This window comes from Leptidea sinapis, chromosome Z, assembly GCF_905404315.1.
Source record: "Leptidea sinapis chromosome Z, ilLepSina1.1, whole genome shotgun sequence".
Classification (NCBI taxonomy): domain Eukaryota; kingdom Metazoa; phylum Arthropoda; class Insecta; order Lepidoptera; family Pieridae; genus Leptidea; species Leptidea sinapis.
Genome location: NC_066312.1, coordinates 24315669 through 24339094, shown reverse-complemented (window position 1 = coordinate 24339094; position 23426 = coordinate 24315669). Strand labels below are relative to the sequence as shown.

At 36.6% G+C, this 23426-nt stretch overlaps 1 protein-coding gene across 1 annotated transcript in view; it reads right to left on the bottom strand.

Annotated features, from left to right (window-relative positions):
* LOC126978724 (facilitated trehalose transporter Tret1-like) overlaps positions 1 to 23426 on the bottom strand; it is a 60307-nt gene that overhangs the window by 1740 nt on the left and 35141 nt on the right. Inside the window, exons 2-12 of the mRNA XM_050827758.1 lie at positions 22915 to 23038; positions 20531 to 20635; positions 18752 to 18954; positions 16827 to 16982; positions 14066 to 14149; positions 13898 to 13985; positions 11403 to 11533; positions 9977 to 10186; positions 9378 to 9455; positions 5833 to 5931; positions 4083 to 4228 (exon numbers count right to left, since the gene is read on the bottom strand). Of these exons, the coding sequence (XP_050683715.1) occupies positions 4083 to 4228; positions 5833 to 5931; positions 9378 to 9455; positions 9977 to 10186; positions 11403 to 11533; positions 13898 to 13985; positions 14066 to 14149; positions 16827 to 16982; positions 18752 to 18954; positions 20531 to 20635; positions 22915 to 23038 (1424 nt within the window). The remainder of the gene's footprint in view (positions 1 to 4082; positions 4229 to 5832; positions 5932 to 9377; positions 9456 to 9976; positions 10187 to 11402; positions 11534 to 13897; positions 13986 to 14065; positions 14150 to 16826; positions 16983 to 18751; positions 18955 to 20530; positions 20636 to 22914; positions 23039 to 23426) is intronic.

The window sequence follows — 23426 nt, the reverse complement described above, 5'->3', positions numbered from 1 at the left end:
GGCATTTCCTCATAATTGAAATTCAAAAAAATTTTTTCATCAAACCCATATGTGTTATCTATGGATAGGTCTTCAAAAATGATATTGTATTGGTTTCTAATAAGTAAACATTTTTAAACTCGTATACTTGTGAGTATTAGCGGAATGTTTAGTTGATGTAAAATATTTTTGAAGGTACTATATTGTATTGATTTAGAGAAGATTTTTTTATGGAAAAGTAGGAATAATAGCATTCGGTAAATGATCACCGCAGCCCAAACTCTCTTGTAACACCATAAGAATCACAAGAGTGTCGCCGACCTTTATAAAGGGTCGAATAAACGTAAGACGACGTCCTACACCTACATCTTTTGGCGCGTTAGAGAACTATTTATCACAGTGAATTTTGGTCAAGTGGAGAGAATGAGTGAATATAGAATGACTTATCAAATATATAAGGCACGTGTGTGTGGGCAAGTCGGTCGCGGGAGACCTCGTAGAACATTCGTCGACCAAATTGGGGACGTTTTGAAAAAAGGAAAGGTCCGAAGCAACCGTAACCGGCGAGCATGTATGAAAAAGTAATGAATGTAGAGGAAGCGCGTGAGGTTTGTAAGGATAGAAGCAAGTGGCATTCTATTGTCTCTGCCTACCCCGACGGGAACAAGGCGTTAGTATATTGTGTGTGTGTGTGTGTGTGAATTTTTACAATGGATTCCAAAATTTTACAACCTGATGTTGGTCAACAAGACTTTCTCTACAATTTTGTTAATCTTACAAGATTGTATCTAATGATACACAAAGATAATAATTAGTTAGTAGTTCTTGAAATATGGATCGCCGTCACGTGACTATATCTGATGCCCGAGTTTTGTTTGTTGCCTGTATCACGGTGTGGTAATATTCTAACTCGGCCCTGTCCTTGGAATTAATACCTAAGGCGGCGTGTAGCCGCGTGGTACGCGTAAAACAGCGATAGGGCTGCCACCTAAAGTAATTTACTTTCATACGAGTTTACAGGCAAAGGATTCAAGCCACCCAAGAATAAGACAAGCTTTATTTTAGAGGTGAATTACTTTAAACACATGCGAGGCAATAAAAAAAAGAGGCCAAGTGCGAGTCAGACTCGCCCATGAACGATTCCGTTGCGGCAGGTAACATAAAATAAATGTTTTTAGAAAGGAAAATGATACTATATAATGATTTCATAGGGCGGGGGGACACACATTTTACCAATTTGGAAGTGTCTCTCACGCAAACTATTCAGTTTAAAAAAATGACATTAGAAATATCATTTTTGAAGACCTATCCATAGTTACCATACCCTACATGTATGAGTTTGATGAAAAAAAAAGTTTGAGTTTCAGTTCTAAGTATGGGGAACCCTAAAACTTTATTGTTTCTTTTTCTATTTTTGTTGAAATGTTAATGCGATTCGCAGGATACATCAACATACCATGTTTCAACAATATAATTCTTATAGTTTTGGAAAAAGTGGCTGTGACTTACAAGGACAGACAGACAGACATGACGAATCTATAAGGGTTCCGTTTTTTGCCATTTGGCTACGGAACCCTAAAAGGGCTGCATAAACAGGTAGGCATTTATTCAATAATTGTTACTTAGTTAAATATTACTAATATCACTCATCTACTCATTTGAAGCGTCGCGTCGGTGTCGCAGTAGGTTGAACAAAAGATCCCAAAAGAAGAAATTTCCTAACAGGAAGCTCCATCAAAGTTGAATTATTATTTATTACTTATTGTTATTTTTAAATATATTAAAATCTTCTTTATAAAATATTATGAGGCACTTGTTCACGATGAACTCCTAGACTAACGAATCGATTTTAATCAAATTTTGCACACTGAGTTCAGTTTGATACAACTTGAGAAATAGGATAAGTAGTTTTCATTTCGATTCGTAAACCTTAATATTTTTTGGTTTATTTTTGTATTAAATATTGTATAAGATTTTATAACGCCCATAGTATTTTCTTTGACTAACGCTAGTTCTACACATTTAAATAAAACATTTCATAAAGGATTAAAATGCGGGTAGTTGTAAGGTCGTGTTCTTACCGACGTTAGATTTTGCGTAAAAGTTACATGTTTATTTTTATTTTAGTTAACCCAACGTTTCGTGAACTTTCCACAGGAACTTTAAGTCCGGGGCAACAAATGGCAGTAATATATTATGAAGCATATATTTTTAAATAACTATGTATTTAATTTATTTTCTAAAATCTCTTGTCTATTGTTTAACCATTACTACATTTTTCAATCAGCAAAAAAAATCGTTATAATGCTAGTGAATATAACTAATTAATAAAAAGCAATACAGATGAAAGTATCTGGCAACAACTATTTATTAATTGTACCTATGTAACACTGAAAATGTTTAGAAAATGAAAAACGACTTAATGTAGAAAGTTGCCAATACTTTTATTGTTTTTCGAAATAATCTCCGTTTCTCTCTACACATCGTCGCATTCGATAGAACCACTGAGAAAAGCAGTGGGCCCATTCTTCCTTAGGGGTCTCTTCTATGGCATTTTCGTACGCTTTCAGCGCATCTTCAGGGCTCGAAAAGCGAATACCTCTAATTTTATCTTTAGTTATTGGGAACAAACAAAAGTCACGAGGCGCAAAAGGGCGCCAGGACTGTATGGTGGATGACTCATTATCTCGACACCTGCAATAGTCAAATATTCAACAGTCCGTTTTGCGGAGTGCGCTGAAGCATTGTGGTGGTGAAGGAGGATCCTGCTTCGCGGGCGCTGCTGTCGAATTTTTTCCAAGACAACAGGCGAACAGCGATTGACATACCAGTCTGCAGTAACTGTCCTTCCATCTTTTAGCACAACTGTCGCGAAATGATGTTTCCGACCAAAGAATGAGGCAATCATCTTTTTTCCTTGACATCTGCATTTCTTTACCTTAGTTGGCCGATCCTCGAAAGGAAACACCCACTGAGCTGATTGTCTTTTGGTTTCGGGTTCTTAGCAATATATCCAGCTTTCATCACCTGTGGCGATGCCAAATACAGCATTTGAGTCATCGCCGTTGAACTTATCTAACATTTGGCGACACAAGTCCATGCGAAGGTGTTTCTGGTCGTCGGTTAAAGTATGGTATCCATCTGGTACAAAGCTTCCTGAGTCCTGACGCCTAAATGTTCGTGTAATATTTTTTGAACTTGACTCATACCAATGCCTAGGCTTGCCCCTACCTGCTGATAGGTCACTCTCTTATCTTCCTCTATCATGCGTCGCACGGCACTGATGTTATCTGCAGTAGTCGCTGTTAAAGGACGTCCCTCACACGGATCATCATTGAGATTGCTACATCCACGATTAAACTCGTTAAATCAATTGTAAATAGTGGCACGAGCTGGGGCTTCATTAAGAAATGATAATCGCAGCCTATGATAGCATTGTTGTTGAGTAAGCCCACAACGAAAACGTAAATCATTGACGGAAACTTTTCTCGCGTTAGGTTCATTTTCACGTGTAACAATAGTTTTAGATTTGCCGCCAATTCACAAAAACAAATGAATTCAATATACTACATCAGGTTACCAAGGAGTTCTAAAATTGAAATTCAACAAAAGTTTTCACTAGCAATGTTTCTAACTGGCCAGTTCTAAAAACTTTCAGTGTCACCCACGTAAATACACAATATCTTATAACAGCACCATCTAGTTAATTTTTGTGTACTGCTATGTCTCGGAACAAGTACCATAAGGTTTGTAAAATAAAAACTGCAAATTAACTGTACTACACTTCGCACAGATGACGTTATTCAGCAAACAATACATAATAAAATTGCTATTGGAGCATGGGAGTCTTCCACATAGATTTTTCATATGAAACAATAGTCTTTTCGCTTTCCTGTAATCTGTGGGTTTCATTTCATAAGCTCGTGGGTGTCGCCTATGATGTATGTGGAGGGACAGACGGGTGCAAGGCCCCTGAAGTGACACGGACGCATGGTCACGTTCATACCACTTCCCGGGCCCTAATGTGTGGGAGTGGGGCCAGACCATTAATATAATATCACGGTAAAGTAAAGTCTCGTATTTTGATTAAGTAAGTAAAGTACCAGATGAGGCCGTAGAGTCCGTAGGTGCCCCAGATGGACAAGGACTCAACCATGCTGATGTACATCTTGTTGGTGAGGAATCCGAAGATATAGCCCACAGCACTGGATAGCCCAGCTCCTCCGGACCTGCACTTAGAGCTGAACACCTGCGGACGTGATATCATCCATGAAACACTGAATCGATTGACAATAAGGTAAAAAAAAAAATCCATCCAAGTCTGAATATTACGTATTTAGGTAAGTTTCTCGTATTTAAGAGAAAAATAAAAAAAAAACATTTTTACTATTGTTTCTCAATATATTCTTAATAATGTTCGATATGTTCATAAGCACGTTAAGGAATTAGCTAGAAACTGTAACAGGAACAAAGATATACTTGTTATCCCTGCTACTCGGATAAGTCGAATTAATAAGTATTTTAGTGGGCGATGTATACGCTTTTATAATATGATCCCAGAAAATATATAAAACAAATTTGTTACGAAATTTAAAAGAATTGTTTAAAAACGTTTGTGTGGGAAAGGTTATTATAACATTAAAGATTTTCTTGATAATACTGGAAATTAAGCGGACACCCTCGGCTCTTTAATTATAAATGTTTATTGTACGATATTACATTGTAATCCATATTTATCTTGCACCCGTTCTTCTCAGGAATGAGGCAGTCTATTTTGAAAAAGTGGTAGTTTTTGATGTTCAATAAGTGATTTTGTAATTTTTTGTGATTGTTTCCTATTTTGAATTACAATATTTGACTTTGAATTTACCTACCTTTTAAAAAGTAATAATACATACATGAAGAAACATAAAAATAGAACAGAGTGGCTCTTCACCTTATTTTTTTTTAAAGTCAAAGGGAAATAGGTAAAAATTCTATCGAACTAGATTGATCCTTAGAATAACGTGTTGCTTAGTATCGATACTTTAAAAAACGTTACGGAAAGGTTATTTATTTTGAATTATAAATAGAAGAATAACATTGAATCGTGTTTCGGTTCCTTTTTATTGAAATCACTGCCGCCCATATTCTTTTGCGACACCAGAGGACTCACAGGAGCAGTGCCGGATTTGAATTAAATATAACTATAGAATTAATAATTCAGGAGAATATGATATTGTTGTCATACTTTATCGAATTCCGATTTAGCGTGTAAAGTAATTGTTAAAATTTTAAAAAAGTTAATAAACTCATTTGTTTACTTTTTTAAAATGAATGTGAAATCTAATAATATATAAAATTCTCGTGTCCCGGTGTTTGTAAACTCCTCCGAAACGGCTTAACTGATTGTATGAACGGGTATATAAATATATATATAACCATATCGGGTAGGTCTGAGAATCGACCAACATCTATTTTTCATACCCCTAAGGTGTATGATAAGGGTGACCCATCCCTAATCTAATTTTGTATCGCGATTTTATATTATTCTGTTTCATCCACAAATCCGCAATAGGGTTGCAAGATGGCAATCGAATGTAATAATAATTCTTGTAGTACAATTTGGTAGGTCTGAGAATAGGTTGTCATCTATTTTTTATGCCCCAAAAATTTTAATTATTGATTTCTTTTATTACTTGATATGGTAATACAACGTTTGCTGGTTGAGCTAATAATATATATAATACAATATGTATTCAATTAACTGACTTCATTTATGAACGTTCAACGACTGTCCTTACTGTCAGGTACCAACTATGTACCTAATTAAAAGTGTTCATATACACATTTCATTAGCAATATTCAACTCACCTCCCCGATTAGAATCCACGGCAGTAACCTGATACCGGTGTGGGTGACAAACGCCAGCACCATCAAGAGAGTTGTGGGCATCCAGGAGTACGGGTTCTTCTATAATATAAAGATATTCACAATCAATAAGCCTTGTTAATGACACTGAGAGACACCATGATATACATGGGTTATGTATATGGGTTGGATACAATATTATTTTCTTAGGACTTTCTATCTAATATATAAAATTCTCGTGTCACGGTGTGCGGGACCGAACTCCTCCGAAACGGCTTGACCGATTCTCATAAAATTTTGAGTGCATATTGGGTAGGTCTGAGAATCGGACAACATCTAATTTTCATCACCCTAAATGTTAAGGGATTTTTTTTTTTTAATTTTTTTGACATTTTTTTATAAATTTGTTTGATTATGAGTCAGCATTAAAAAATACATACAACTTCAAATTTTCACCCATCTACGATCAACAGTTTGTATCGCGATTTTAATATCGGCAATACAACGTTTGCTGGGTCAGCTAGTATAATATATAAAAGAGAGAATAAGTATGTGATTTTTTCATTTCTCTTTTGCACAGGATTCCGGTTAGATTATGGGTACCACAACGGCGCCTTTTTCTGTCGTGAAGCAGTAATATGTAAGCATTATTGTGTTTCGGTCAGAAGGGCGCCGTAGCTAGTGAAATTACAGGGCAAATCAGACTTAACATCTTATGTCTAAGGTGACGAGTGCAGTTATAGTGCCGTTCAAATTTTTTGGGGGTTTCTCAAGAGTCCTGAGCGGCACCGCATTGTAATGGGCAGGGCGTGTCAATTACAGTCATAAAAAATAGTATATTACGCACCTCGGAAGAAACGTAGGTCATTCTCACCCGCGGAATATTGTGGGTGATACAATCGCGGGTGGCAATGTCCTACTTATATCATTTCGGACAAAAGTCATCTTGCCGGGAGTGAATCGGTCAATTTTGTCCTTCGTACCAGGTACTAAAAGACAGCTTTTCATCGAGGTCATCAAAAAAGGAATTTTTGAACACGTAATATACAGGGCGACATGACAACCACGAACATAGTTACGTTAGTGCCGGATAGGTGGCGCTGGTGGCAATATGATTTACATAATATTATTTTGAACCATAAATCGAATAATTGATATTTGATATGCAATTTTCTATACAGTGATATAGGTGAGTAGAAGTAGATTTTTTAGGTGAACCACTTGCTGGTATCCCATATCAATAGTAATGAGAATATTGTATATTTTAGTATCTATTCCCCTCTATTCTATATTGTACTAGCTGATCCGACAGACGTTGTTCTGTTCATAATAAAAAAAAACTCTTGCGGATTCAATTTTGGAAAATCTTCTTGAAGGAAGGAAAATCTTTGGAAAATTCTTAGGTGACCTCTACTCGATGAAAAGAATATTCCTACGAAATTTCAAGTCTTTAGCTCTAGTGGTTCCAGAGATATCGTGATGAGTGACTATATACGTGGAAATCTCTTATATTATATATATATATATATAGATTGAACTTCGGAAATGGATTGTCTTGATTCATACCACAAACTTTCAAGGATTGGCCTTAAGATTTGAATGGTCAGGGCGAATGCGAGACGGATCGCCGAAATTAAAGATTTGCGGGCTAACTCGTCATGCAAAATGTTCATTAAGTAGTTGCTGCAGATCTGAAGAATTGCTATTACCATTGCTGCATTGATCTCTTCACATCGATCAAGTTATTGGTCATTTGGAAACAAACATTGTATTTTTGAGTGTTTTCTAGAACATGGCAGCACAATTCTTGCGTTTCTCCGCAGAATACTCGCAAACAACGTCCATCGGCCCAATGCGAAAGCTAGTATGCAAGCAGTACTACAGTACAGTATAAGTAATGCAATCGTATCGAAACGCTGCTCGATTCAAATCAGTACTTTATAAACTTCTTCTTGTGCGTCGAAAATTATCTATAAGTTATAGATCTCTGAGGTTTTACTGGACGATTTCGTATTGCCAGCCGATCCGTTTTTTTCTTATGATTCATAGCACGAAGACGATCCATACTAACGCGGTTCTTTTCACCTGCAATTTCTTGTTCTTCTTCAGTCCTTTCATTCGCAATATTTCGAATCCTAGTTGCATTACGTCTTTGTCGGGAATAATTTGATCGTCTTGGTCGTGACATTGTTAATGATAATATCGGCACAATAAGCTAATAGAAACTCGAAATAAACACACCAACCGGTCAACTTGAATAACATGACGTGCACTGTCAGTTGTATTTTATAACTCATGTAGCGTGAAACTAACAAAAATCTTTATTGAATTCTTTCTATTCTCGAGATGTCATCAAAATGTCAATCCATACAAAATGTATCAGAAAATATTTTTTTTTATTATAATATTTTTTCGTATTTTTTTTGATATTTTATGACTAATTATTATATCCTATATCCGTCTCCTGGCTCTAAGCTACCTCCTCACCAATTTTCAGCCATATCGGTAAAGCCGTTCTTGAGTTATAAATAGTGTAACTAACACGACTTTCTTTTATATATATAGATAAAGATTTTCGGATACCTATTACCAAATGAACCGTGCTCTTTGCCAAATTATAAATTTCATATAAATAGGTAGTACCTAGATTGAGGAGGGATATAAGATACATTTAGAAATGTAGGAAAATAGTTAATTACTTGTTATGTCGATTGAAATACAAAAAATATTTGTTATTTCTAACGTAACCTTCTTGAATTTGGAGTATTATCAAAATAAAATGATTATTTACTATATTACTTATCCCAAAGATCGACAGTGAACGTCAAAGAATATTTATTCTAAGTAATCATATAAGTGTATGCTGTAAGTGTCTGTTCTCACTTCTATTGCTAAATATAGCGTTCGTTATATTATTATTTGGTCGACGAACAAAATTAGTAATAACGTTTCATAATTAGATTTAGGATTGGTCTCCACTGCGCTCCAGCTAGATACCGCACTGCCTATGAACAATAGCTGTGTTATTACGGCAACTATTAGATGCTTGTGTGGGTGGCATTTTGACACTCAATGGCACCTTTCAAATTGTTTTAACATACGCTTCCTGTTATTTTAACATTGAAATAAATAAAATTATAAATACCTACTTACCGGATCATAATATGTGATAGTGTCTTTCTTATTTCTTGTAGTATTCTTTTTACTTTTACTACGCAACCCGGCATTCTAGTTTCAATTATTAGCAAAGCTTAACAGATCATGTGGCACGTCAACGTCACACATTGTTCGAGACTGGCTCGAATACGCACACTGGGGCGTAGTATTAGTTGCCGCACTTTACGCCTGTGGTATCTAGTTGGAGCGCAGCGGAGACCAATCCTATCAAAGGTTTCATACGATACGTTGAAATACAACGAAAATTAACATTAGGCTGTAAGCATAAAAATACAGTATTTATTGTTTTAATGAATGTAATAATCATTTTATTTTGTTTATAGTCGCGTTATTAAATACATGTAAATATTTATAATATTATTTTCACTTACATAGTCCTGTGTAACGTCCATTGTCCCGTTGGTGATGCTTGTGTTGGACCTCGGAGACCGGACGTCGTCGGGGTCAATCTATCGAAGTGTACAAAATACTATACAGAAAGATTTTTATAAGTTCGAGGATAAATAGGGTAAGTACAAAAAACTTTGGCGTGGGTAGTTGTTTGGTATACTTAAACTATTTACTAATTAATAGGTCCTTAATTAGAATTTGACATTTTATAGTTAGAAAACTATTACAATTTTAAGTTATATTGCTATAGGAAAAAAATAACAAAGTAAATTTTTACCATGCGCACTCACACCAACACCAAAATTCGACACCCTGGGGCTGGCTCGTCAACCAATGGATGAGAATTAAATAAACAATATGTAGGTAGAGTATAAGTTGTAAAATAAAAATAAAAATTTATTTCTTTCTGAATTTATATGGCCAAATGGCATCTATTCCTATTCATCGAACCAAAGAAGAATTACGTAAATTGGATCATAAATCTCAGCGTAATCGGTGTACATACATAAAAAATAACCGATCGAATTGAGAACCTTCTCCTTTATTAAGTCGGTTGAAATGTTTTCAACCGTGGGCGTACCATTCGCAGGTATCCCTCGTAGGCCGCCAGGAGTAGACAGCAGGTGCCGGCCGCGGCGGTGGAGAACAGCGTGAGTGGTCTCTTGCCGGTGGTGTGCACGGCTAGGACACAGCACGCCGAGCCAGCCACCTGCAGCACACCCAGGATCAAGGTGGCGTGGTACTTGTCCAGCGGCGCCTGCAGCATCTGGAATATCGACACTGCGTACGTCTGCAGTGTGCGCCATCTGCTTTAGCAAACAATATATGAGACTTACATCATTTATACGTATAGAATCTAGACTCTAGATAGACTATGACAACTGTGAAAACGTCGAAAAATACTGAGTGTAGAACTAACATCCAACACAAAGTCTCATACAAATCGCAAATGTACGACGTAGTTTGTCATGCACACTAAACTAATATTCCTGCCCTGTTTTATTATTTTTATGAAAATAAGAGACAAGACGAACATAACGTTCAGTTGATGGTAATTGATACGCCCTGCCCATTACAATTCAATGCCACTCAGGATTCTTGAAGAACCCCAAAAATTCAGAGTTGTCTTATGTCTCAAAGTGACGAGACATGTTAAGTCTCATTTGCCTAATAACTTCACTAGCTACGGCGCCCTTCAGATCGGAACACAGTAATGTTTACACATTACTGCTTCACGGCAGTAATAGGCGCCGTTGCGATACCCATAATGTATCCGGCATCCTGTTCAAAGGAGCCTTCCATTGGTAAAATTTACGATAGTATTTAAGTTAATATCAAGAGACTATCTAGACGTATAAATTATCTAAGCTATGAGCTTTATGTAATTACTGGCCTGCTGAAGGCTTGAGTTTTTATGTGCCAAGGTGACCGCATTGTAAGGCCCTCACTATTTTAATTCTCTTTTTTTTTAATACGGCTGGCACTGCTTTAGCCTGACGCTCGTCTGGAGTTTTCTTCCTAACTTAATATTTTTATTATGATAAATTAATTTGATGCAGCGGCTGTTTACTATAGCACCTTGCCATACTTGAAATGCCGTATTATAATAGAAAATTTCCGGTGGTTGGGTCTAGTCTTTTCATCACTTTCACATCACCAATTGATACTATGTCTTGATATGGTGTTGAAAACATTAAAATCGCTCTCATAGTTCCACTATCTCATCCGAACATTGTTTCAAATCAGTCTATTAATTATATTAAATTGACAGTCGTGACTCGTGAAGTAACAAACATACAGAAAATAAAAGTTGTATCCATGAAGAAATGTACCTTACTCCGATTTTATTAAATTTTGATATTTGAAAGAAATCATTCTCTGCTAAATACTTTTTAAATTAATTAAAACTTAGAAGAATATTATATTCTGTCACTTGTTTTACAATGTGACGAACATTATTTAAATCGTAAGATATAACTGCATGCAAAAAGGTACTCTAATGATACCTGTAACGTCGTCATCCCACTGAAGTGTCCAACGAAGAAAGCGTACGCGACCAAGAAAAACGGATGAAGGAAGCTTTTGTCAGTGTAAGCAGACAGACGTTCCCACAACGTTTCTACCTCATCTGATGATTCTGGAATCAAAATACGGCCGCGATTATCTCAAAAGACAGTGTTGGAGTTAGCAGCCAATGAACGTGAGTTCATGATAGCTCAGTGGCCTCGTTGGTATCCATTGTCGACACGTGCTCCAGGGTGGACGCGATTTGTATCCAACGAACGCCGATGGTAACGAGTGAACGTTTCGTGGCAATTGGATATCGCCTGGTCCACAAATGCCATAAAGTATTATTTGGGAACGGCGGAAGGTGACTTATCGCTGACGTATCATTCTCGAATACTCGCGGTCAGAGCACCGTCCCCTTAGAACCCGTGGCGTTGGCAATCAATGCAAAGCAAACACGTGACAGCTACGGTACAATAGGTAACAGCGAGATTATTAATTGTATAGTGAGCGTATATCATATGATATAGAATTCTTTTATTAATGAAAATAAGGGACGAGACGTGCAGGACGTTCAGGTGATGGTAATTGATACGCAATGCTCATAACAATGCAGTGCCGCTCAGGATTCTTGAAAAACACAGAAAATCTGAGCGGCATTACAATTGCGCTCGTCACCTTGAGACATCAGATGTTAAGTGTCATTTGCCCAGTAATTTCACTTTCTACGGCGCCCTTCTGACCGAAATACAGGTTCACGGCAGAAATAGTACCCATAATCTAGCCGGCATCCTGTGCATAGGAGCCTCCCACATGTATATAGAATAAGAAGTAACCTCAAGGAGCGAGCCGGAGCAACTGGGGGATCTAATTAGTAATGGCCTTTCTACCTGAATCTAATTGGTTGTACTAATAAATTTTAATTCAGTAAAAAGCAAACTATGGCAATTCGTGGCATACATCTGAAGCTGCAAAGGGCTGTTTGAGCTCCCATCTCCCATCTTCACAACACCAAATCACATGTCTTCATTTAGCTGTCTTCCGCAGCTAAATGCGTGGCGTTCTTCTACACACCGTTTTCAAGAAACTACTATCCGTACTATCGTCCTTACTATCCGTACTAGCAAACTTTATAATGATCTTTGTTTTGCGGTGGGTCCAGGATGTAACGACCTTTAAAAAAGTGGCCGGCAACGCTCCTAATCCCTCTGGACTCTGGAGTTACAACAAAATAATGGGTGATACAGATCACTTACCATCAGCTGACCCCTACGCTCGTTTGTCCTTCTACTCTTTTATAAATAATACACTGGAACGAGTAAAAACTGTATAATAGTCGTGAAAATGGGATAAAAATATTGGTAAGAGGGTTATGATAAATTATCTAACACAGTGGCAGCCAAGATGCTGAGTGTGGAAACAGCCCAGCTAACTCAGGTGAGAATATAATAATATGTCATCATCATCATCATTATCAGCCGGAAGACGTCCACTGCTGGAGAAAGGGCTCCAGGACTATCGGTCCTGCGCTGCCTTCATCCAACGTATTCCGGCGATCTTGACCAAATCGTAGGGACCTTCTTGTGGGAGGCCTACCGACACTATGTATGTGCTGGATGAAAATAAAATGAACCTAACAGAGTGCCTTTTTTTTCTTTGCCTTAGTTTCCTTAAAGGCCGGCAACGCTCTTGTGATTCCTCTGGTGTTGCAAGAGAATGTGGGCGGCGGTGAACACCAAGTGACCCGTACGCTCGTTTGTCCTCCCATTCCATAAAAAAATATAACAAAATTTTGAAAGATATTGAAAGGTAAGGCGAAATACAAACGACGTGGGACAAACATAAACTTGTTATGCCTACTACTCGGTTCAGTCGAGTTACTAAGTCTTTTATTGGACGATGTATATCCTATAATTCCTATTAATATTATAAATGTGAAAGTTTGTATGTCTGGATGTATGTTTGAACTTCTTTAACGCAAAAACTACTGATTGGATTTTGATGAAACTTTACAATAATATAGCTTACACACCAGAATAACACATAGGCTATTATTAATAAAACAATCGCGTGAATTATACTTAATATGGCAAAACAACGTTTGCCGGGTCAGCTAGTGCTTCTATAATATGATTCCAGAAAATGTACAAAACAGATGTGTTACGAAATTTAAAAGAATTGTTAAAGTATGTTTGTGTGGGTAAGGTTACTATAGCATAAACGGTTTTCTTAATGATACCACAGACGGGGAATGAAGCGAACACCCTCAGGCTCTTTAATTATAAAGGTTTATTGTACGATATCACATTGTAATCCATATTTTATATTAAAAAAAGCCCGCTGAGTTTCTTGCGCCCGTTCTTCTCAGGTCTGAGGCAGTCTATTTTGAATGAGAGGTAGTTTTTGACGTTTAATAAGTGATTTTGAATCCTATTTTAAATAAAAAGATTTGAATTTGAATTGGAAATAGTCACAAATTAAAGAATTTTGTTACCATTTCTTTCCTTAAACAAAGCTTTTATGTCCATGAGTTCTCCCTCCACTGAGGATGGTGTTGTCCAACCACGAAGCCACTGTAGACTCTGAAAATAGAATTTAGTTATACATTACTTTAAAATAATATTATAACTTTATATTATTTATTTACAATATGATAACATACCTCTCTTGCTTCTTCATATCGTTTCCGGGACACAAGCCAGTGCGGTGACTCTGGCACGAAGAACAGAGCTATGACTGCAGCTATCTAAAATAATTAAACAATAATCTCTTATATGTTATATAACTGAAATATCCTCTATTCTGCTTCTATTAATGGAAACCTCTATAAATGAGACAGATATTTATTTAAACCTGGATATCTGAGACACTGAGTAAGTACGTGGAATACTAGTGGTTTTAAGTGAAAATAAACTGCAAATCCCTTGATGTCTCACTTAACAAGGTTTCACTGTCACAGCGAATTGATAAAGCCCACGAGGAATATTTATAAATACTAATAATTTATCGAATAAAATAAGTTTTGTGTGCCATCATAGTTTTATGATAATATAAAACAATTCATATAAAAAAGCCTATTTTTCAAAAAATAAATCTATCGAGATTTTTTTTCGTAATCGTGTTTTCGAAACTGCAATAATTTAGATAAAGAAATGAAGAATAAACATGTCAAAAAATTGGAACCATAGAATATTTAGAAGTATTTTAAGAAGATTTTCAAAAATGTTACTTTTTAGGACTATAGTGCCTTAAGATTAAGGTTTAATGAGCTCCAAACTATGTATCATAGGTATAGTGACCCTATAATAATAAGTCCAATGTGACTGTTACCTAGTGACAAGCGGTATATTGCATTAATCGTCGGTTTGGTGAAATTGCGAAAATTTAAAATATATTCTGAAGTGCAACTCTTTGAACTAAGTGAATAAAGTGTAATTGATATTATGATTTGAGTTGCCATAAAATATAAAGAAATGGAATGCAATGCTACTCTACTCTGTTTAAACCTCAAAACAAGCCGGCAAGTAATGTGTGGGGAGTTTTGTTATTTTTGAAGTGATAACTTATTATGAGAGGTTAAACTGCTTCGTAACGTAACGCGTTACAGCGCCAGTCTATCTGGCTAGCCTTTCTCTAACGCATACGGCAGCGGTGGCAGGCTCGTCCACGTTTCACTCTAATTGTTACTTTTATATAATTGAATAATGATACTAATAATGTACATACACAAAATTGTAATTGTACATATTCAATAATCTTAACTACGAATAAAATATGTTTTATAAATAAATAAAAGATTTTATTAATAAACAACCTTTTCTTACAATATCATATTAACATACTTATATAAAATTAAAAAAAAAAGTAAAAAAAAATTAATATTAAGTAGTAAAACTAAGATTAGTTTAAGTTTTCACTTCTGTCGGGATTTTATTAGCTTAAGCTGTATGTGTATTTCAGGAATTCTTTCAAAGTAATATTCACCACAGTTTAAAAGTTTGGTTAACATGTATTTGTACCTACAAAGCACATAAGAAGAAATCGGAGCTTTTAATAATTATAAATACTTTCGATAGTATATTGAGGCTGAAAAAAGAAATTGTTTTTTTTTTGTTTGAAGAACTAATACAATAAATCTAATCCTTTTAAAAATAATAATTGCTAATTTGATTGTGACACGCGTAGAGTTCGTATTACATAACTACATACATCAAAAAAGTCTAAGCAACATGCATGATATTACGAAGTTATCATTTATATTAATTAATTTCTATGTCTTTATTCACTCAAGGTGCATAGATATGTAAACTTTTTTATTATTGATGACATACTGGCTGGTTGTAAAAAAAAATTCGATTATGTTTTGTTCTTTTTCATAAAATTAAATGAAAGGGAATTTGTTTGAACTTAAGTGCATTTTTATTGCTAATCTTGATTTTATAATTTTACCAACCATTTAAATAAAGTTAGCGACAAAATTAAATTGTTAGATATTCATTACGTCATGGAGCGACGTCATTTGACGGCAAATGAAATGCAAAGAGCTGTAGGGATGTTGCAAGCGGGAAGCAGGTATCTCGGCATTTTGGCATTCATAGGAGAGTTATTTGTCATCTTTGACAGCGCTACAATAATACAAGGGAACCCGCTGAACAGCATTCAGGCCATAAAAGGAGTACAACCACTCGGCAAGATCGGTACATATAACTAACTGCAAGACGCCAGCCGATGTTAACCGCACGAGAGATAAGTTTGAGGCTACAAAATTCAAGTGGTGTTGATGTAAGTCCCCAAACTGTGCGAGATCGTCTGCATGAGAACGGCCTACGAGCTCGACGCCCAATTAGGTGCCCACCGATACGTCACGGGAATCGCGCTCATCGAAATGAATGGTGTAGAGAACGCAGAACATGGAACCAGGAACATAAACAGTCTCATTAATTCTTTTTTTTTTTTATTGAATAGGAGGACAAACGAGCGTACGGGTCACCTGGTGTTAAGTGATCACCGCCGCCCACATTCTCTTGCAACACCAGAGGAATCACAAGAGCGTTGCCGGCCTTTAAGGAAGGTGTACGCGCTTCAATGAATAATCGTTGCCGATAAGTTCTGAATAGCAGAGGAGGCCATACTTTGTATTAAATTATCTTATTCTTTCACAATAAATTCATTTTCCTTAGAAATTTCACTTTGTTAAAAAAAATGTTTAGTTGCTTATGTACCTTAGTTTCTGCAGTATATTCTAATATTGTTAATTTCTGTTAATAAAAGAACTTATTAACAACAGCTGTTATTTTTACATCTTCGGACCCTAAAAATATTATTTTAAAAATAAAATACAACGTTATAATGTGAAAAACCATCCTAAAATTTAAATAAGTACATGATGCTTAGACTTTTTTGATGTGTGTATTCATACTCACTGTAAAAGTTATGTTAATAAGAGCTACAGTCCTCCAGTAGCAGAGGAGTCCGAAGAGGAACTGAGTGAAGATTCCGATGATAATGCACATCGAACTGGTTGCTGTGAGGGCGCCGCGCAAGTGAGGCTGAGTTATCTCCGCCACGTACGTCAGCACCTATACAAAGAGGACACCAACTGTTCAAAGACCTTAATTTTACTAAAACCGAACATAATCGCTTCATCACTGATACCAAAATAAGGGACGAGACGAGCAGGACGTTCAACTGATGGTAATTGATACGCACTGCCCATTACAATGCAGGGTCGTTAAAGATTATTGAAAAACCCAAAAATTCAGAGCGGCACAACAATGCGCTCGTTACCTTGAGACATGAGATGTTAAGTGTCTTTTACCCAGTAATTTCACTAGCTATGGCGCCTCAGATCGAAATACAGTAATGCTTACACATTACTGCTTCACGGCAGAAATAGGCCCCGTTGTGATACCCATAATCTAGCCGGCATCCGGTGCAAAGGTAAAAATCCACCCACTGGTAAAAATTGATTCAATTGACTCAAAATTGGATTCAAATTCAAATATTAGTAATTATTTTAATCACTAAGCCAAATTGAACGTTAAAAACTACAACCGATACGAAAACATATGCCTGAGTTTAAAATATTGTTTTGTTATTACAAATAAATCATATTGTTAGGGTTTTTTTATGTGAATGATATGAGTTGATCATCATATAATCAATAGACAACACACTCAGTAAAAACTATTTTCTCTAGTTGAAGACACCTAGATTGCTTTTTTTACTCTCGAAAAACAGTGGCATCAATAAAAAAATAATTAGGAGTCCGAAACAAAATAGTTTGAAAAACGTTTATTGATAATACGAGTATATCGTTTACTTGTACTAAGTAGACAAAACAGCATATTGGGAAAACCAATCGTAGTTAAGCAATAGTATAGTTTAATATAATATTATTTAAATACAGTAATTAGAGCTCGAAACAACACCGATAGTGGACCGGTCTGAATCGCTCCAGTTAGAATGAATACATTCTTGCAGTATTGGGAGCAGTAACGCATTATTTTATTGAATATCGGTAAAGATGGAAAAATCCATTGCCAGAACGCTAAATAAATGTTTTAAAAGTCAGTAGGCGCATGTTTATGTTTTGTTATTGAATTCCCGTGGCGGACTACGTCGTGCTCGCGTGTCGTGGCGGCGTCGTGACACGGGTCGTTACCTTCTCTGAGTCAGCTGGTCCGTGTGTTGCTCGTGAACGGGCGCTCCTTGTTAATAAAATGTCCGCATAATACCTTTATTATGTACAGTGTCTTCCGAATTATGCATCTACTGTACTCATAAGTTTCCCTTATGTGGCTTTCTATGTTTTATTTCATCTATTTTAAGTTTCACAGCTATTAACTATTATTATTGGTACCGAGTGGTATCGAGGTTATTCCAGATTTTAATCATTCAAAACTCAAATATGTTCGTTATAGTAAATGTTTTAAACCAGTTTAGTTATGAATACCACATTTTTATTGATTCCCGCAAAATTCTGACTTGTAGGTTCGACTTAAATAAGGTTTCGGAAATTACCGATGAATTGCTTTTTATGTTTATGTCGAAAAAAAGTAATGGAAAAGCCTTAGATCATTTAAACTTCAAGATAGACTATGACAGTTGTGAAAACGTCGAACAAAATTTAGTTTAGAACTAATCTATATTTTACGCACGCACACTAACACAAAGTCTCATACAAATCACGAGTGTAAGACGTAGCTTGTCACGCACACTAAACTAATATTGCTGGCCTGTTTTTATCAGTTGTCTAACAGCAACAGGCTCTATTTATAAGTATAAATTATTTAAGTTTATGTCGGAAAAAGTATTGGAAAAACGTTACAATTAGTAACTTACGTACTGGTGCTTCGAGCAGCCCTCCAGCCAATCCGGTCAGCACCAGGCTGACGTACAGATGCGTCGCCGAGCTCGAGAAGTGGAACACCAGCCAGGCCACGAAGAACGGCACGTTGACCAGCTGCATGGCGCGGCGGCGGCCCAGGGGCGCTGCCACCACGCCTGATAGCGCACACCCCACCGGCACCAAGATCAAGTTTATGGAACCTGAACAACAGATCATTTACTTCAAGAATGACAGACTCTCTACTATTATTATACCCGGACAGCTTGCATGCAAACTTTGGACGTTGTTTTCATGAAGGCAGAACAGCTGTCTCAGGTTATTGTGAGAGGGACTGCGAGCTTCTAAATAACAATCCTATCAAACATTTTAGATTTTTTCGTCTTATAGTGCTTTTGTTAAAGAAATAGGGGGACAGACGAGTGCACGGGTGACCTGAATACCTCCATACTCTCTTGCAACAACAAAGGTACATTTTTAAGGTACCCATGTCGTACCCTCGAACACCACGCAAAGAAATTCATAATATAGTTTGAAGGTGGAAAAAAGTTCATTTCTTGGTGGTGCATATAAAAAGCAGGGAGAGACTTAGGTCCTATGACCATAGCAAAGCGAAGCTCTCGATCAACAAGGGAATCCACTTTTGTTTAAAACAAAAAACCTTATGGAAAATAACGGTTTCTTTAATCCGGAGGATAGGTATAGGTAGGTAGGTTTCCTGGACCATTTTCGTTAGTCTACTGTGCGTCTATTTTTGGGCAAAGTAAAATAGACTTTATTCAATTAGGCTTATGCTAAGTGCGTTAAAATCGTCTGTAGGCTTAAACTAAGGGTTATTTAAGCGCTGTTGAAAAGCCCTGGGTTCAAGATCTTTTCAGCCCAGTTCCAGTTGTAAGAAACTTCACATCCTATTTTTGGAATCTTTCGCATATTAAATCGATAATCAACAATACTATAATACGAGCGATGATTGAACCGGCGCGAGGCAAAGGCTCCTGCGCCCTTGTGCCACCGACGCTCTCATGAAGGTTTCGTAAAAAAGTTTGTCCTCTTCTAGCATACAAATCGTTGAAGTACAAAAGGTTCTGTTCTATCTTACAAGTTACATATATTATAACACTCTCTACTTTGTAGCTGCTTTTGTAAAAATATATATTTTTTATTTCATGACGACCTCTTCGTAACTGCCAGCCTGGTTCTTATTATCCGTTTGGAACTCATTTCCATAGAAAAAAATCTTACTCTCATTATAATTTAATCTTCGTATTGATTGAAACTCCGGCCATCTATTTACAGTGTCGCCCTTAACATTATACAGTTCGTGGACGCTATGAGCATAAGTATGAACTTTCACTTCCCAGTAATGATACAAAATGCTCAGTAAAGCTTGGTTCAATCACCAGCTGATCCTTTTATGAAATAGGAAGATAAGTGAGCTCGCAACTTACCATGCTCTATTAAAACACCAGAGCGATCAGTGTCAACTGTTATACTCTTATACGCGTTTTTTTACGACTAACAAATCAAAGGCTGATAAGAGGCACGTTGTACGCGTCCACTGCTATTCGACAGCTGGTCCGCAGGTGGACGCCGTTTTGGCACTACCTAATTGCCTATATGGCCCGCCCCTGCTTAAGAGACTGCCAGTTCTACTGGTGTTTCATGAGAGTTACCTGCTTAGCCTCCTTCTCTCAAAACCTTACGTTCATTTGCTCTCTTTTATCTTCCTATTCTTTTGAAAACGTAACAAAAAAAATATTAATGTATCGAATAACTTACTTATCCAAGATATTTCTGACTTCTGCAATTGTAAAACTTCTCCTTCTATTGGGTCTTTCACAGCTGGAATGAGAATAGTCGGAAAGCCGAGCGTCATGCCGTAGCCTGTGAACATAAAAAAATATCACAGAATATAGATTTGAGTTGAAAAATGTCCTGTAATATCATCTTGTATGCAAAAGTAACAGGAAGTTCATTGAGCACTGCACCATATGTCATGAAAGTCAGTTCTACTTTTCTATGCGAAGCGAGCTGTCTCACAACACTCCGCTGAAAACCAGCACTTGCTGCAGCATATGCTGAGTGGTTCTTATTTTTGCATCACCTACTCTTAAAATCTATTGTATTCCAAATTCAAAAAATTTAAATTTCTCTTTAGAGTCCATTTCATGAAAGAAGTCTCGCGGACGTGGCGCTGCAATCATATATATGAAGATATGTTGCTAGCCTAGTAATTATAATACACTCTTTGGTCTCTTCAGGTTTCGACTCCACTCAAAATTCAGTGATAATTTTAACATATATTTTACTTGATTTGACAAACTGTTACACGTAATAGAATAATACCTAATTAGTTTCATTTAATGCCGCGGGACTTCTTTCATGAGATTGACTCTAGTATAAGTAAGTTTTTGCGTTATTATTTTTTATTTTATTTTGTCAAATGTGTATGTGATTGTAAATAAAATTGTGTTTACGTTGACATAGAGATATAAAAACATTTTCGGCGCTATTTCTCGCCGACTTTCAGTGTTAGTGTAGTGTATCCATGGGTCGAGCTCCATCCATTGTTGAAGAAACTTCTTAGTGCTCATCTATATTTTTTAAGTTTTTAGTTTAAGGCAGTTTTGAGGATGATGATGCTGCAAATGATCTAAGAATGTGATGGTACCCACTTTAAATTTTTTCTTGACTTATCGTATTTTAATCCTAACTGACTAAAATTACAAATACTTGGCCAATACAAAGGATATAGCGTGACACAGAATGATGATCTACCATCTAGTGACCCCGTGACGTTAGCGTCCGTTGTCAAAATAAAAATAATTTTACAATGACTTTCATCATTATAGGCCGGACGAAGACGTCCAATGCTGGACAAAAAGCCTCCCCAAAGATTTCCACGACGATCAGTCCTTCGCTGCCCTCGTCCAACGTATCCCGGCGATCTTGGCCAGATCGTCGGTCGGTGGCTTACGCACCACAAGATGGACACACACTGCGTCTTCGGTTACGTGGTTGCCATTCGAGGACTTCTCTGTCCCACCGGCTATCTGTACGTCGAACTTTGTGCCCTTCCCACTGCCACTTCAGTTTCGAAATCATTTGGGCTATTTCGGTGACTGTTGTTCTCCTGCGGATCTCCTCATTTCTGATTTGATCTCGCAAGTAAACACCGAGCTTAACCCTCTCCATTGCCTTCGGAGCAACAATGAGCATAAGGTCCATAGTTAGCGACCACATCTGCGTACCGTAAGTTATCAACACACACTGCTTGAAAACCTTCGTCTTCAGACGCTGCGGTATTTAATATGGGTACTATAACTTTGTATTAATATAGATGTTTTATTTTACGCCTAACACACGGAAATAATTTATCGCAACCTGCTAACTACAAACATAGGTAGTCAACTTAACGACGAATTATTACATTGTGATATTTTCTTATTATAAGAAATAATGGGACGTGCAATAAGTTAATCTATGTTAAGAGACCTACCAACTAGCAGAAAATCTTTTTTTTTTTATGAGGACAAACAAGCGCACGGGTCATCTGGTTTTAAGTGATCACCGCCGCCCACATTCTGTTGCAGCACCAGAGGACGTTGGCGGATCTTAGAGAAATCGGTATCTTATTTATGGAAAGTGATCACAAATTTTGAAATAAGCTGCATACTGCCGCTGATTGATTTTTTTTAAGTGTCAAAATTAAGAAGATTTTTTGATACGCTGAGACATCAGGCCAGCATCAGGGAGCTCCTTACCAAGGAATATGTAATAGGTAGTACAAGTATTCTTGACTATAATTCTCTTTTGAGCGTTTTTAAGATATGGTTGTAAGTTTGACCATCATAAATTTAAATTTCGACTTAATTTTGACTTTAATTGATAAGGCCTGCCTATTACAACGCAGTGCCGCTCAGGATTCTTGAAAAACCAAAAATTCTGAGCAGCAGTACAATAGTGCCAGTCACCTTGAGACGTAAGATGTTAAGTCCCATTTGCCCAGTAATTCCACTAGCTACGGCGCCCGTCAAACATAAACACAATAATTTTTACATGTAATGCTCCTGCAGAAATAAGCGCCGTGGATAAATTATAAATAATAGAATTTTAAACTAATAAATATTTGAATTCATATAAATATGAATAGAACGCCTTACCTAATAAGAGGAGATTTTTGACGCTTACAGCGAGGAGTTGTGGTAGCGCTGTTCGGAAGTCCTTCTTGTATCCATAGTTGTGGGAGCGGGGACTTCCAACCTCCATAACATTTGGAGCCAGCATCTGTAGGACAAATTACAAATCACTCTTGTATTCAACCATAAATTATATGTCGGGCCACAATTGACTCGCAGTTGGTCCTTGAGCTAGTTCTTTTTACTTTTTAAAATTATTGGATTGTTTGGGCCCTTTATATGGTATTCTTGATTATCTTTGCTTAAGTAGATCCAAATCGATTTAAGTGTCAATATTTTTTAATAATTTATATCTATATCAAAAAGAGTTGAGGAAATAATAATATTTATTATAGAGTGAGAGGGCATGGAGTACATCACAATAATTTTTAAATAACGTTTTTTTATATCCTTCCTTATTATTATATCAATACTAGCTGACCCAGCAAACGTTGTATAGCCGATATTAAAATCGCGATATAAAAGTAACTGTTGAT